Source organism: Coregonus clupeaformis, chromosome 25, assembly GCF_020615455.1.
Source record: "Coregonus clupeaformis isolate EN_2021a chromosome 25, ASM2061545v1, whole genome shotgun sequence".
Classification (NCBI taxonomy): domain Eukaryota; kingdom Metazoa; phylum Chordata; class Actinopteri; order Salmoniformes; family Salmonidae; genus Coregonus; species Coregonus clupeaformis.
Window position 1 is genome coordinate 5,671,411 of NC_059216.1, and position 14,608 is coordinate 5,686,018.

At 44.2% G+C, this 14,608-nt stretch overlaps 3 protein-coding genes across 5 annotated transcripts in view; 1 reads left to right on the forward strand and 2 right to left on the reverse strand.

Annotated features, from left to right (window-relative positions):
* Positions 1-2,525, reverse strand: part of LOC121539354 (probable sodium-coupled neutral amino acid transporter 6) — a 47,538-nt gene extending 45,013 nt beyond the window's left edge. The window contains exon 1 of the mRNA XM_041847775.1: positions 1,913-2,525. The gene's annotated coding sequence lies outside the window, so the exon portion shown is untranslated. The remainder of the gene's footprint in view (positions 1-1,912) is intronic.
* On the forward strand, positions 477-9,380 carry LOC121539353 (tRNA (guanine(37)-N1)-methyltransferase). 3 transcript variants are annotated; one of them, XM_041847774.1, is made up of 5 exons: positions 477-576; positions 6,626-7,251; positions 7,539-7,663; positions 7,773-8,412; positions 8,961-9,380. In XM_041847774.1, exons 2-5 carry the CDS (start codon positions 6,759-6,761, stop codon positions 9,011-9,013), a joined length of 1,311 nt encoding a protein of 436 aa, XP_041703708.1. In that variant the 5' UTR covers positions 477-576; positions 6,626-6,758; the 3' UTR covers positions 9,014-9,380. The 3 variants fall into 3 exon arrangements, with proteins under 3 accessions (XP_041703708.1, XP_041703707.1, XP_041703706.1); XM_041847773.1 differs by lacking the exon at positions 477-576 and adding an exon at positions 6,317-6,422; XM_041847772.1 differs by lacking the exon at positions 477-576 and adding an exon at positions 6,417-6,498.
* A 1,145-nt stretch (positions 9,381-10,525) lies between these two features.
* Positions 10,526-14,608, reverse strand: part of LOC121539352 (CDK-activating kinase assembly factor MAT1-like) — a 68,354-nt gene continuing 64,271 nt past the window's right edge. Inside the window, exon 6 of the mRNA XM_041847770.1 lies at positions 10,526-10,888. Within this exon, the coding sequence (XP_041703704.1) occupies positions 10,867-10,888 (22 nt within the window). The 3' untranslated portion in view covers positions 10,526-10,866. The remainder of the gene's footprint in view (positions 10,889-14,608) is intronic.

The following is a 14,608-nucleotide window of genomic DNA, read 5'->3' on the forward strand; positions in this document are numbered from 1 at the left end:
TGAAGGTCAGTCAATACGGAACATTTCAAGAACAACCTAAATAAATGTTTTCAAACTCAAGGTGTCATGTCTTAGCCTCTTTTAGAATCCGATAAATAAATACTTACACTCTCATCTCTAACATGTAGGCTTAGCATTCCCGAACAGACCCAATACAAGTCAGAATGTTGGACAAAAGTCATTTCAACTTATTGTCCGGCAGTAATCTGAGACAAAATAACCACTGTGAAGCGTTATCAACCCGACCTTCAGTACGCTGGTCTGTATATCGATTTGTATTTCCGGTTTTCTATTTTTAATACTGACACACGTGATAAACACTTGCACAATATAGATGAGCCTAACCGAACCACAGACCAAACACTTCCAGCTGATTGCGAGGAAACGTGTGTCGGTTCGACTACGTTCGGCTATTGTTTACATATTGTGTATCATGTGTAACGCGTCAGGAGATTGAAAATACAAACTGCAGAACCCATCGGCGCCACAAAATGTTGGGTAAACAACACTTTCCTGGGGATACCCTATCTCCACCTCCTACCATCAAAAAGACCAACAGCACGGACAACCGGTAAAGTAAGTGTAAATATAATTTTACTCAACATGCTGGCTTGTAGAGACTCTTGCGTCTTTTTTAGGCAGACTTCTTTTAAACGGAATATCCACGGGGTAACCTTGGTAACAGTCTGATGTTTAGGTAAGTCATAGCTGACACCCCATTCTTTCTGCAGACATCTTTGAATCTTAATTCAGATCAGATATTTAAGAGTTTTTGGAAAATATGGTCGCATAAAAAAAACTGTGGGAGATTTTACTGTAATTCTGTTACCAAACATTGCATCTGCACAGTTCTTTCAGTAAATGTGTTTTTGTAAGATTTTCTGTGTAAATTATTCAAAGTTGGTTTGTTAAACTTCGAAAGTCTCAGCCTAATTCCGTTATTGTGGAATTGCCCCACATCGAAAACGCCAAAGAAATATGTAGCCTAACAGTCTCAAGAATAAAGAAAAACATGAATTCTAGTGGTTGTGTACTGTCCCTCCCTGGGGCCAAACCACTGTAAGATGTGGACTTGCAATGACAAACAGTCTGAGATGAGAATGTGCATGATTTCCAAAGTGCTGAAAGAGACAATGCAAGTGGAACTAAAGTTGTCATGTGAAATAGAATTGCACAGATTGAGCATGCGATTCATGTTCACTACCTGGGCCATTCCTCCTTTTTGACTATTTTACTTTACAGCTGGAGATCGAACTTCAATATTGAAACAACGTTACAAATGTCAGAGAGACAGACCGCAAGTTTTATATAAATCTACGCTATTGAAAACTAATTTCTAATAAAAAAATAATGGGAGATAGTAAAATAGTCATTTCAATGTCACAGCTTTAGCTAGTGGTAACTTGTGGAATAGACACCAGCTGGAATGCGGTTTTAACCAATCAGCGTCCAGGATTAGACCCACCTGTTGTATAATTAAGCAATAAGGCCAGAGGGGGTGAGGTATATGGCCAATATACCACGGCTAAGGGATGTTCTTATGCACGACGCAACGCGGAGTGGTATATTGGGCATATATCACAAATCCCTGAGGTGCCTTATTGCTATTATAAACTGGTTACCAACGCAATGTGAAATAAATGTTGTCACACCCGTGGTATACAGTATGATTTACCACGGCTTTCAACCAATCAGAATTCAGGGCTCGAACCACCCAGTTTATAATATAATATAGACCACATAGCTACTAGAGATCAATTGTTGTGGGCTAGATGTGAGAGTGGAACATACAAGGGATCCTAAACCTGTTGCAGAAAGTAACGTTAATGAAACCCTGGATGCCAATGAGTGAGCACAAAGTTATTAAATTGATGCCTCTTAATTCCTGGCTAAAGGCTGAGTGCTCACTTACATTTCCCAGGAGAGGGTGGTTTCGTTGCCCATGTCCTCCTCAACCGCACCATGATCAGTGTGAACGGTTGCGCCTTCTACATTGATTCTTATGTCTCCGGGTGAGAGGTTAGTAGTATGTTACTTACAACAACCAATACAATAGCTACCTCATCTGTGCAGTTTGTGTTGCCTGGTGAAGGCAAAGTTTCCTTTAACCACTATGAGAACCTGTGTGTGCAACTTCTCACAGCTGATTTGAGGTGGTCATATGACTTCTTCTTCGGTGGGGTTTATCGGCGGTTGGCATCCAACGTTATGCTGCATTACCGCCACCTACCGTACTGGAGTGTGGGCCAGAGACAGGGATAAACTAAATTCTACCTGCCAACCCAGTTTCTCTTTAAAAAGACAACAAAATATGTGATACTATATCTAATGACGTTCTACTCAATATACTCTTTAAACTAATTTCCTGTATCTCCTTCTCGCTCATACTTAATCTCATCCTCTATCTTTCCCTCTGATACTGCCCACACTGTAGCAATACATGCTCCACAGTCTCTATTTCGTGCCAATAAACACATTTTCCTGATGGATGCTTTCCTATCACACTTAGTGTCTTATTCAACTGGCTGTGTCCTACCCTTAATCTTGTAAATATAGCCTCCTCTCTTTTGTCCCTTCCTGCCGTCCTCCCCGACTTGCCTCTGTACTTGAAATAAATGCCTTCCCTTAATATTTATATTCCACTGCTCCTGCCATATCACTGTATATATCAGTCTTTTTGCCTCTGCCTTGCTCATTGACACTTCAACATCAACATCCCTACTACTAACTGCTTGTTTAGCCAATACATCAACTGCCTCGTTCCCCTCCACCCCCACATGGGCTGGAACCCAAGTAAATCTTATCTGTATATCCATCCGTCTAATCCTGCCATGGGTTTGTAGCACCTCATAAAGTAGGTATTGTCTGCTACGTGAGCTAAAGGACTGGAGACTCATTAACACTGCGCATGAGTCAGAGCAAATAACTACTCTGTCTGGCTTTACTTCCTCCATCCACTGCAAGGCCAACAGTATGACCATCAGCTCTGCCGTATATACAGCCAGATGATCTGTAATACGTTTCCTGACTTCCACCCCTCATTCCTGCACTACAAATGCTGACCCAGTACGTCCTGTCCTTGGATCTTTTGAATCATCTGTGTAAATGGCCACAAAATCCTGATACACAGTTTCCAGACGTCTCTTAAAGAAATCAGCTGGATCAACACCCTCCCTATCTTTCTGTAGTCTCTCCAACACTTCTAGATCAACTACTGGAGGCGGGAGTAGCCATGGTGGATTTACAGGAATAACTACCGTTGGACTAAACTCCCTTCCATACAGTCCCATCTCCTTCGCCTGGGTATTACCCATCCACCCAAAGCTCGTGTTCTGTCTTCGCTCATGTTCCCAGCATGCCTGTAAAATCCCTTTCACAGGATGAGACACCCCATGTCCCTGTAGGTTGACCCAATAATTCATTGCCAGCTGCTGTCTCCTAATTTGCAATGGCATATCCCCCATCTCCACCTGTAATGCAGCCCCTGGGGACGTTCAAAACGCCCCACTACATATTCTGAGTCCTTGCCCCTGTATGACATCTAGCCTTTCCAGTGAGGTCCGGGCTGCCGAACCACATGCTATACTGCCATAGTCTATTACAGATCGGATCAATGCAACATACACGGTCTTCAATGAGGAACGCCCAGCCCCCCACTCCTTCCCCGTCAGACAGCGCATCACATTTAGCACCTTCTTACACTTTCCCACCACTCTCTCAATGTGTTCTGCCCAGGTCAGTCTAGTATCAAAGTATACCCTCTCCAGGTTTCTCCCATATAACCTCAAGGATACCTCATCTCCTACCTTCCTCCTGATAAAGAACACTGTTTGAGTTCTCTCTACAGAGAACCTGAATCCCCACATCAATTGCTTCCTGCACCTTCCTGACTATGTATGGCACATTTCTTCCCCTCTTCCATAAGGCCCCATCATCTGCAAATTACGACCTCCCTATATCCAGCTGTACCTGAGAGTAAACATCATTGATCATGATTGAGAACAACAGAGGACTAATCACGCTCCCCTGCGGTGTACCGTTATCCACCAAGTAGCTGCCTGATAAAGACCCACCCTCACATGGATAGACCTTCCAAACAGGAAATCCTTTATCCAGTTGTACATTCTTCCTCCTACCCCCATAATATTAAGCTTGATTAACAACCTCTCCTTCCACATCATATCATACGCCTTCTCCACATCAGAAAAGACAGCTACAACAGTCTCCTTGTTCACCTGAGCCTTCCTGACCTCTGCTTCTAAGCAGAGCACTGGATCCATAGTTCCCCTACCCTTCCTGAACACACTCAGATGTGGCGTTACTAACCCTCTGATCTCCAGGAAGTAAGTCAGCCTCTCCGTAATCATACGTTCCATAATCTTACATACATGTGATGTTAAAGCTATTGGCCGATAGCTTGTTGGCTTTGTTGGATCCTTCCCTGGCTTCCGGATTGGTACCACTACTGCCTCCTTCCAACTGCCTGGTAGTTTCCCCTCCTCCCACACTCTGTTGTACAACACCAATACCTTATCCAGTGCCTCATCACTAAGATGGGCCAACATAACATAGCACACCTCATCTTTCCCAGGTGAAGTTAACCCTCCCTTACCTATTGCTCTTTTCACCCTGCCCTGGTAAATGGTGCACTCAACGCATCATTTACATCCTCCCTCCTTTCCAGCACTCCAGGATGCTCCTCTCTCGTGTTCTCTCTCCCCCTCTGCCCCTCCTTTGACAGATTTGCTGAGCTACATATCCCTGTATGATAAACTCCACATTCGGTTTGAGCCATGTTTCCTGCACACAAATCACATCCGGCTTAGCTAGCATATCAACAATGAACTGCTTGTACTCCTGTCCATTAGCCAACAGGCTTCGAGCATTCCATTGTAGTACTACCACCTTAACTAAGATCCAGTAATACATGACTCCACCATTGGCTGATTGAGGTCATCTCGTACCTCTTCCCATGTCAACCCTGTCATATTCAAATGTCTCCCAGCAGCTTTCACTATTAGTTTAATCCTCTCCGTTTTAGACTCTACTTTATCGGTGCTATTGATAGCTCCTGCTATGAACGTCACCAGCTTTCTCTTTTCTATGTATACCATATCACTGCCCACCTGCCCCGTAATCCCCAGTCTAGATGCTCCTACCCTTCTCTCCCTTGAACCTATATCTCCCTGGACCTGGACCACCCTCACTGCCTCAGCATATGACACCCTTCTCTCCTGGACCACCCTCACTGCCTCAGCATATGATACCCTTCTCTCCACTTTCACTTGTTGCACCTCCACTGCCTTCTTCATAGCCTCACACCCACTATATGCCACACTATGAGCACCCCCACAGTTGCAGCACTTTGGTTGTCCACCATCTCCACACTTCCCATACTCATGCTCCCCTCCACACCTGGCACACCTCTTTTTCTCTTTACAGACTGTTGCCACATGCCCAAACCTCTGGCATTTATAACATCTTAAAGGTTTCAGTACATAAGCCCTCACATAGTAACTCATATTTCCTATTGTTACCTTATTTGGCATTACAGAGTCCTTAAAATTTAACAGAATAGACGTGCTATCTACCCTATCTCCATCCCTTGTTGCTTGCAATCTTTGTGCATTCACTAAAACGCCTCCTCTCAAAATGTCCCTTATCTCTTTAGTGCTAACACTCACATGCACTCCTGTTATCCCCCCTTTACTCCACTGCTTCCCTGCCTGGACAGACCAGCTGCTCGACACCACCTTACACGTCCCTATTTGCTTCACTTTTTCCCCTTGCGCCATGTCCTTACAGAACACCAACAAGCTCCCATCTCGTAACACTTTAGCATTAACAACTTCCCCAATCAACTATTTTATCACAGCCGTCAACCTTATCGGACTCATCGCCCCAACTCCCCCTTCCTCCCTAAACTTCACAATCACTTTATGCTCCTCCTCACCTCCATGTTCCTCTCGTGTCTCATCTTGCCCTTCCTCTGCACTTTCTGCCTCCGAACTTCCACTATCGTTGGAATCTAGGTTGCTCTCCTCAAACTTCATTTTCTGCCTCCTCTCTACCTCCATAGAACTCTCGCTCTCCTTCGTACCCCTACTCCCTTTCTCTTCCGCTTTCTTTTCCTCTTTCTTACTCCCTCCTTTATTTGTACCACTATGTTCCATACTTGCTTCCATTTCCTCTCCATCACTATCTCCTATAATCCCTGACCAATTCGCAGCACCGCAGTGAGCCTCCGCCGTGGTCATATGACATTAGAACGTTTCTGCTTTTATTCGTCGCGTTTTACACGAAGCACAGCATTTCTATCCAATCCGAGATCGATAGTTCCATCTGACGAATCAGGCTGCTGCAAACAAGTCCACTAATGATGACGTACAAACATGCGTGTGCTCTTCAGAGGCGATGTTGAGGTGAGGAATGAGTTTCAATGTTTATGTTTTTACTGAATAAAGTAATGATCTTTCCATGCAATAATATTAACAAAAAGTAAGCATTCAATTTTGTTTGCCAATCATTTGTTTTACATTTGTCATATTATCGATTAGTTTGTCATTTTTCTAAGGTTGATACTTAGGTAATATTTTAAGGAGACCTCTACGATTTGTCATTGCAGGATTGTTCCTAGAATCTTCTCACTACTACAAACTCAAAACTGCGTGAAATCTCGCTATCGATACCGGACCCTGTGTTCAGCGGTCCTGCAGCCGGATCGAGCATCAACTTGTCCTGTGAGTGTTTCGAAGCCGATGCTTGGGCAGCAACAACACAGCGGGATGGATCCCAGCCTATACACAGCTCCTCCTGAGGTCCGAGGTATGACCTGTTTGGATAAAGAAGTCTTCTCCCAGACAGTTATTGTCCCAGCCCTGCGTGTGCCAAAAGAAGTCCTGAATAAATTGGTAAAGAGCCTGAAAAAAGTAGCACTTCAGCGCCCGGGCATACGAAGAGTGGTGGAGGTCGAAGGCAGCGATGACGACAGGCTCTTGTTGCTGGACCCTGCCAGTGTCTCCTCACCCAGCTCATTCAGCGACGCAGAGGCCGAGGTGTTGCGGTCATTTGGAGTACCTCAAGAGCTCCAGCGGTACGAGCTGCGGCTGACCTACGACAACCTAAAGAGTGAGGAAGTTCTGCGTGCTGTGCTGCCAGAAGGACAGGACGTCACCTCTGGGTTTAGTCGAGTGGGTCACATTGCGCACATGAACCTGCGGGAGCACCAGCTGCCCTACAGAAACCTCATAGGTGAGAGCGCCACAAACATAATGTACTGTTCTGCATCACAATAAATGTAGTACAATTTGTCAGAAGACTGACACAGGCATGGGTAACAGTGATGCTGTTGACAGGTCATTATGTATTTTATGCTCTCTTGAATCCCTGACCACACTCCCAGGATTGTATTTCCTGAGTGGTCAATTAGCTACAGATGAAATACGTTAAGTGTGTGTGAGGAAAACGATAGTGCTGATTCATTTTGTTTTACTGACATGATGCAGTCTTGCTGTCTGCTGTTGCAAATCCATTTCCAGGCCAAGTCATAATGGATAAGAACCCTGGGGTGACCTGTGTGGTCAATAAGACCAACACCATCGACTCCGCCTACCGCAACTTCAAGATGGAGGTGATGGCTGGAGAGGAAAACATGGTGGCCAAAGTAAGTCCTATGAGATTGTGCTTTTGATTAAATATATTTTCTAATGAAATCAGAGGCGTGGGCATTGCATTCATCCCTTATATCCTCCCTCTCACTCGCTCTGTTGCAGGTGCGTGAGAATGGCGTGACGTACGAGTTTGATTTCTCCAGTGTGTATTGGAACCCTCGTCTTAGCACGGAGCATGAGCGTGTGGTGGCCCTTCTGAAACGCGGTGACACTGTGCTGGATGTGTTCGCTGGCGTGGGTCCCTTTGCCATCCCCGCTGCCCGCCGTGGCTGCACTGTGCTGGCCAACGACCTCAACCCTGAGTCTCACCGCTGGCTGAAGCACAACTGCAAACTGAACAAAGTGGAGCGTAAGGTCACCACCTTTAACCTGGACGGCAGGGCCTTCATCCACGGGCCACTTAAGCAGGAGCTGCCTGTCATGATGAAGGGGACAGCCAGTGTGCATGTGGTCATGAACCTGCCTGCCTTGGCCCTGGAGTTCCTGGATGCCTTCAGAGGCTTGCTGGACCAGGGACTTTCCTGTGATGTGAATCTGCCGCAGGTGCACTGCTATGGGTTCTCTAAGAAAGACGACCCCCAGAAAGACGTGGTGGAAAGGGCCTCAGCCAGCCTGGGGTTCTCCCTAGAGGGGCTGTGCTCTGTGCATCTAGTGAGGAACGTGGCCCCCAACAAGGAGATGATGTGTGTGAGCTTCACCATCCCCAAAGAGGTTCTCTTCAGCAGTGAGAGCACACAGACAGGTGAGCTTTCATTCACACAGCACCAGTGTTGGGGTTAATTCCACAAATTCAATTCAAATCCCTCTCCCTGTAAATTCCATGTAATTCAATTCAAACTCCAGGTCAGTCTTTGAATTAAATTCCTCTCGATTCCAATCTTCGATATTATCCAACAAATTCCAATTCAATTCCCTCAGGTTTATCATGTCACTGTTCTGACAGCCTAGCTATATTGGAAATATAGAAATACAAGTTGAAATGATTTAAAACAAATCCTGCAGTCTATTTCTGATACTAAGTGCATTAATTCCATTAACTGGGAAATGTAAAAATATTAAATTCCAAAGATTAAATGTTTTTACAATTCAAACAGTCTAATTCCAATACAATAACTTGAAGATTGAATTTAATGTACATTCTCCACTTCATGAGTGAATTCAATCATTGAAATTTCAAATTTAATTGGAATTGGCCCCAACCCTGCACAGTACTCAACACACATGCTTGATTCATTCACTCGCTGAAAGACTGTAGACTGATAATACTAATACCATTTGTCCTCTCCTCAGAAGCCATAGAAGAACCAGCCCCAAAGAGACAGAAGTGTGAGGAGACAGATTGAATATATTTGACCAAGGAGGTCATTCTGAGACATTGAATTGTACATTTTATTTTTGATCTTTGAATTCTGTTCATGTTATTTTATAGTAAAGTGTCAATGAGGCTGACATGATCTAAATCATGGTTATGCTTTGACCTAAAAATAACATCCAAATGAGTATGTGTTGACTGTATTTCAAATACTGGTACCATTATCCAGGTCCAACAATTAGGGATTGTTTCAATAGTTTTCTTATCCAACAACTGGCTTCGTTATTTTTATTTAAAAAACACATAAGATCATACAAAAATGGCAACATATACACTACCGTTCAAACATTTGGGGTCACTTAGAAATGTCCTTGTTTTCGAAAGAAAAGCAATTTTGTCGTCCATTAAAATAACAAAATTGATCAGAAATACAGTATAGACATAGTTAATGTTGCAAATGGCTATTGTAGCTGGAAACGGCTGGTTTTTAATGGAATATCTACATAGGCGTACAGAGGCCCATTATCAGCAACCATCAGTCCTGTGTTCCAATGGCATGTTGTGTTTGCTAATCCAAGTTGATCATTTTAAAAAGGCTAATTGATCATTAGAAAACCCTTTTGAAATTATGTTAGCACAGCTGAAAACTGTTGTGCTGATTAAAGAAGCAATACAACTGGCCTTCTTGAGACTAGTTGAGTATCTGGAGCATCAGCAATTGTGGGTTTGATTTTAGGCTCAAAATGGCCAGAAACAAATAACTTTCTTCTGAAACCCGTCAGTCTATTCTTGTTCTGAGAAATGAAGGCTATTCCATGCGAGAAATTGCCAAGAAACGGAAGATCTCATACAACGCTGTGTACTACTCCCTTCACAGAACAGCGCAAACCGGCTCTAACCAGAATAGAAAGAGGAGTGGGAGGCCCTGGTGCACAACTGAGCAAGAGGACAAATAAATTAGTGTCTAGTTTGAGAAACAGATGCCTCACAGGTCCTCAACTGGCAGCTTCATTAAATAGTACCTGCAAAACACCAGTCTCAACGTCAACAGTGAAGAGGCGACTCCGGGATGCTGACCTTCTAGGCAGAGTTGCAAAGAAAAAGCCATATCTCAGACTGGCCAATAAAAGATTAAGATGGACAGTCTGAGATATGGCTTTTTCTTTGCAACTCTGCCTAGAAGGTCAGCATCCCGGAGTCGCCTCTTCACTGTTGACGTTGAGACTGGTGTTTCGCATGGAATAGCCTTCATTTCTCAGAACAAGAATAGACTGATGAGTTTCAGAAGAAAGTTCTTTGTTTCTGGCCATTTTGAGCCTGTAATCAAACCCACAATTGCTGATACTCCAGATACTCAACTAGTCTCAAGAAGGCCAGTTGTATTGCTTCTTTAAATCAGCACAACAGTTTTCAGCTGTGCTAACATAATTGCAAAAGGGTTTTCTAATGATCAATTAGCCTTTTAAAATGATAAACTTGGATTAGCAAACACAACGTGCCATTGGAACACAGGACTGATGGTTGCTGCAGTTTCCAGCTACAATAGCCATTTACAACATTAACAATGTCTACACTGTATTTCTGATCAATTTTATGTTATTTTAATGGACAAAAACATTGCTTTTCTATCGAAATCAAGGACATTTAAGTGACCCCAAACTTTTGAACGGTAGTGTACATCCTGGTCTGACTTCAGACCATAGTCCACTGTCCACAACAGTCTATGGCTCCCTCCACAATGTAGAGCAGGAGGGTCATTTGAGTCCTGTGATAATTGACAGCCTCATATTTCTGAGCTTCTGTGTCAGCCCAGTGGAGGGAAGAGCCCACTGAAGGCATCCTGGATGGCTTGATGACACGCTAGTCCTGAGTTGTATTCTCCAGCTATGTCCTGGGGTTCAGATACCTGCCAACAGAAAGAGAAAAGAAAAATGTCCGTTAAAATATCATTTTGCTACTAAATTTACAGTATCGTAATGTCAACACCTATATTAGTCTACTATCCCCTCTCCAACATCCCTATATTAGCATCACTGCTACTAACTACTACTGTATATGTGATGTTAAGATCAATCGACAGTCTTCATAGGTGGTGAGGCCTTTAAAAATCACCCAGGCTACACTGGACCCAATGGCATTGATGCAGTTGATGTGAAGCGTTTGAGCATGGGTTGATTTTTATCCAAACACCCAATGTTTTTCTAGCCCTCCAGAATCCCCTCAGCCCCATATGAAGGCAGGAGTTTTTTATTTATTTTACCCTTATTTTACCAGGCACATTGACTGAGAACATATTCTCATTTACAGTAACGACCTGAGGAATAGTTACAGGGGAGAGGAAGGTGGACACAGTGCACCCCCCCAACCTCTTTCTCAAAGCTAAGGATCTGGATCACGTTCTGCACATGTTATTTTACGCACACATTCGTTTTTCTAACGTAGCTGCTGCTCACACTCCCCCTCCCTTCACGTTTCACTCTTTACTCACCCTCTTCTGAAACATGATGTAGCCTGTCTCTCTGCCTCATATTTCTGAACAACTGAAATAAAAACCCTGCAGGTTTTATAAAGCGTATAACCTTTTCTGTCAGTCTGTTGTAATGGACATTGCAGTTGCACAAGCAGGATGCATTCCTTACACTTTGGAGTCAATGTTTTGTGTGATGATGTAGGCTAATCTTTAGTTGCTGCCATATCGTAGTTTCTGAAAATAAATCACACTATCTGACTGCCTCCTGTGCAGCTTAGCCAATGTTTGCAATGATGATGAATTGCTAATTAGACTGCGTGGCTGTGTCTTACTGCATTCCACCTCTGGGCAGCCGAACATTCTAGGCAGCCGAGCGTGTATCCGGACCGGTAAAAAGAGTCTGACAATGGGCGAGTTCATTTTGTATCGCCCAGTGCCATAGTTAGCTGCATGTAACTCGAACATGAAATCGCTAGACTGTCTGTGTCTTGCTTATGTTCAATACTGACAAAGTTTGTACGAACATGTCGATAATATATTTGAGTAAAACATGTAAATAGCTGCATGTAGCCTACTACCCTCCTTAAAAAAATAAACATGAAATCGCATTTATGCTTACTGAGACATGGAATGCAATAGTTTGAACAGTTGTGTACAGCATTAAGTTTGTAGGCTACACCAGTGACCAGACAAAGGCGATCAAGGAGGGGGGAGCGGCAGCAGAGCACTCAGCACAGCAGCTATGTAGGCAGCAGAGTTGGCACATGGCTAAGTAAAAAAAAAGAAATCCTGCACATGTGTAGAAATATCCATATTTTTTGCCTGGGCAAAGTGGGATACAGAAACTCTGTATCCGTAGCCACTCCATAGAGCATTATAGGTGTATTTTATTTAAGTGCTTACAGATGTAGCCCTAGCCCACCAAGGCCCCCTTTCAGCTTTTAAGAAGATGGCGAGTCACTGTTTATTTACACTCTGAGCTGTAGATGGAAAAACAGCCGAGCTGTCGACTACAGACCCTGGTCCGTGGTGACGGGTGCTCTTCCACTAGGGAGGGGAGGTGGGGGGGCAAGGATGACCTGTAGCCCCACCCTCTCTAATCCTTCCTCCTCACACACACTCAGTCCTGGGCTGTCTGTCAGCTCAGTGGGCACTAGGGGAACGACTCTCCTCCCCTCCCCCCCCCCTCTTGGCCTCCTTCACTGGGTTCTACAGTCTCTGGCTACTAAGCTAACATAGTCCTCAAGTGACTAAGGTCCAAAGAAACAAAGACAGCACACACTCACCCCCCTCCTTTCCCACACTCACAGACCCAGCAGAGAGGCTAAAGTCCCCACACGAGTCAGGCTTTGTGCCCCCTGTCCCTGAGAGCCACGGAAACTTCAAAGTGAAATAGGAAGCGAGAGCACAGACAGCCCTCTGTGATTTGTACTCCGGTTCGGTCTGCTTTACAGAGTAACCCAACACCTGTGGGGAGGCTCAGAGAGAGACTGGGACTGGGAGCGGGAGGGAGAAGGAGGTGTGTGTGTGGAATACGTGTGTTGGAGTATGTGTTTATGGAGCATTTATTTTTGGCAGTTTGCATGTGTACCTGTGTGTCTAACATTTTACATTGTTTTTCCTCAGATGAGTTTCCATGATATACAGTATATGGAAAATAGACTAATATCTAAAAATCAACTGCTAAGCATAATGTATACATGGTCATTAATATGGCATTTAATTATGTGCTTTGCATTTACATGAACAGAAAATGAATTCTAGCCATCAGTGGTTAAGTTCCAGACATAAGAAGAGAGGGCGGATCGGGTTTTGTACATAAAGACCACTCTTCACCCACTAGAGAAACAACACACAAGTCCAAAACAGGCGTCCCAGTGATTAATAATAACTTCATTAAGCACGAGCTCCTGTAGCCGGTCCTTCATGGCACACTTGAGGGAGGCCTTCTCCGATGGCTTCCTGCTCCTCTCCCCACAGCAGATGAGTGCAGTCTATTGATTATATTGTACTGGGCCTTTTTAACGGTGAAAAAGTGGTCTATTCCCAGTCCGGCTAAGTCTGCTCTTCCTGCTAATCTAATCCCCAAGCTACACATGTGGTCATTCCTTCCAAGAAAGCTGAGAGCTCTGTAACTTTATACCAGCCTGCCCCTAAGGAAGGAGAGGAGATGAAATAATGGGGGGAGAAGGAGAGAGAGATGGAGAGAGCAGGAGGATGTAGAGTGAAATCACCTTTGGGTATCATCACCAGCCAGTTCTACAGCCGTTAAACTAACAGTCTGTCTGCCCTCTGCTCTCCCCTAACGCCACCCGTTAGTTCAGTTCTGCTCCATTAACTCTGCTCCTGTAAGTGCATCTCCTCCCAAAGCTCTACTTTATACACACACCAGCAACGAATGCACACTAGTGCACACACTTCAGCAATCCATCACATTACCCTTCTCTTTAGCGAAAACAACACTGACTGTACTTGACACTGAACAAACAGACAGAGGAAGACTACAGACATACAATGAATAGACAAATATTTCACTCAGACTTTTTGTAGAACATTTGCATACAATTAAGTTTGGTACACACAGCGATAGACTGACTACTATACATACTGTGTGAATGAGACACTTAACAGCATAAACGGTGCACTGAACCAACTTTGACAAAGTTAGACTTACACCCCTCTCCCCCTACACCTCTCTCCACCCTCCTTCCCTCCCTCACCCCTCGTTCTTTTTCTCCCAGAGGACTGGCTGCCTTTTGTTCACAGGCCTCTGAAACCCAAGCCGTTTCGGCCGGCAACATCTTTCACTCTCCGGGCCCCACTGGAGCATTAGCTGCAACTCGATCTGGGCTTTTCAAAGCCTCCTGTTATTGGGTAAATATGGGTCACTTTGGACTGGTCCATTACGTCATTTAGGGGGGCGGGAATAGACTAATGCAGACGATAGAGATGACTGAATGACATTTGTCAGCATAGGTGATTTTAGTTGGTTCTTTAGTTCATACAAAAACCCATGATGAGACATATGCCCCATGGATCCTATAGACTGCCAAGCTCTTTGTTATTGTACATTTATCTTTGTTATACTACATTATCCTACACTTTTGAATAAACTAAATCAGATGAGGCATGGAAACGGCAAACTGTAAGGAACCT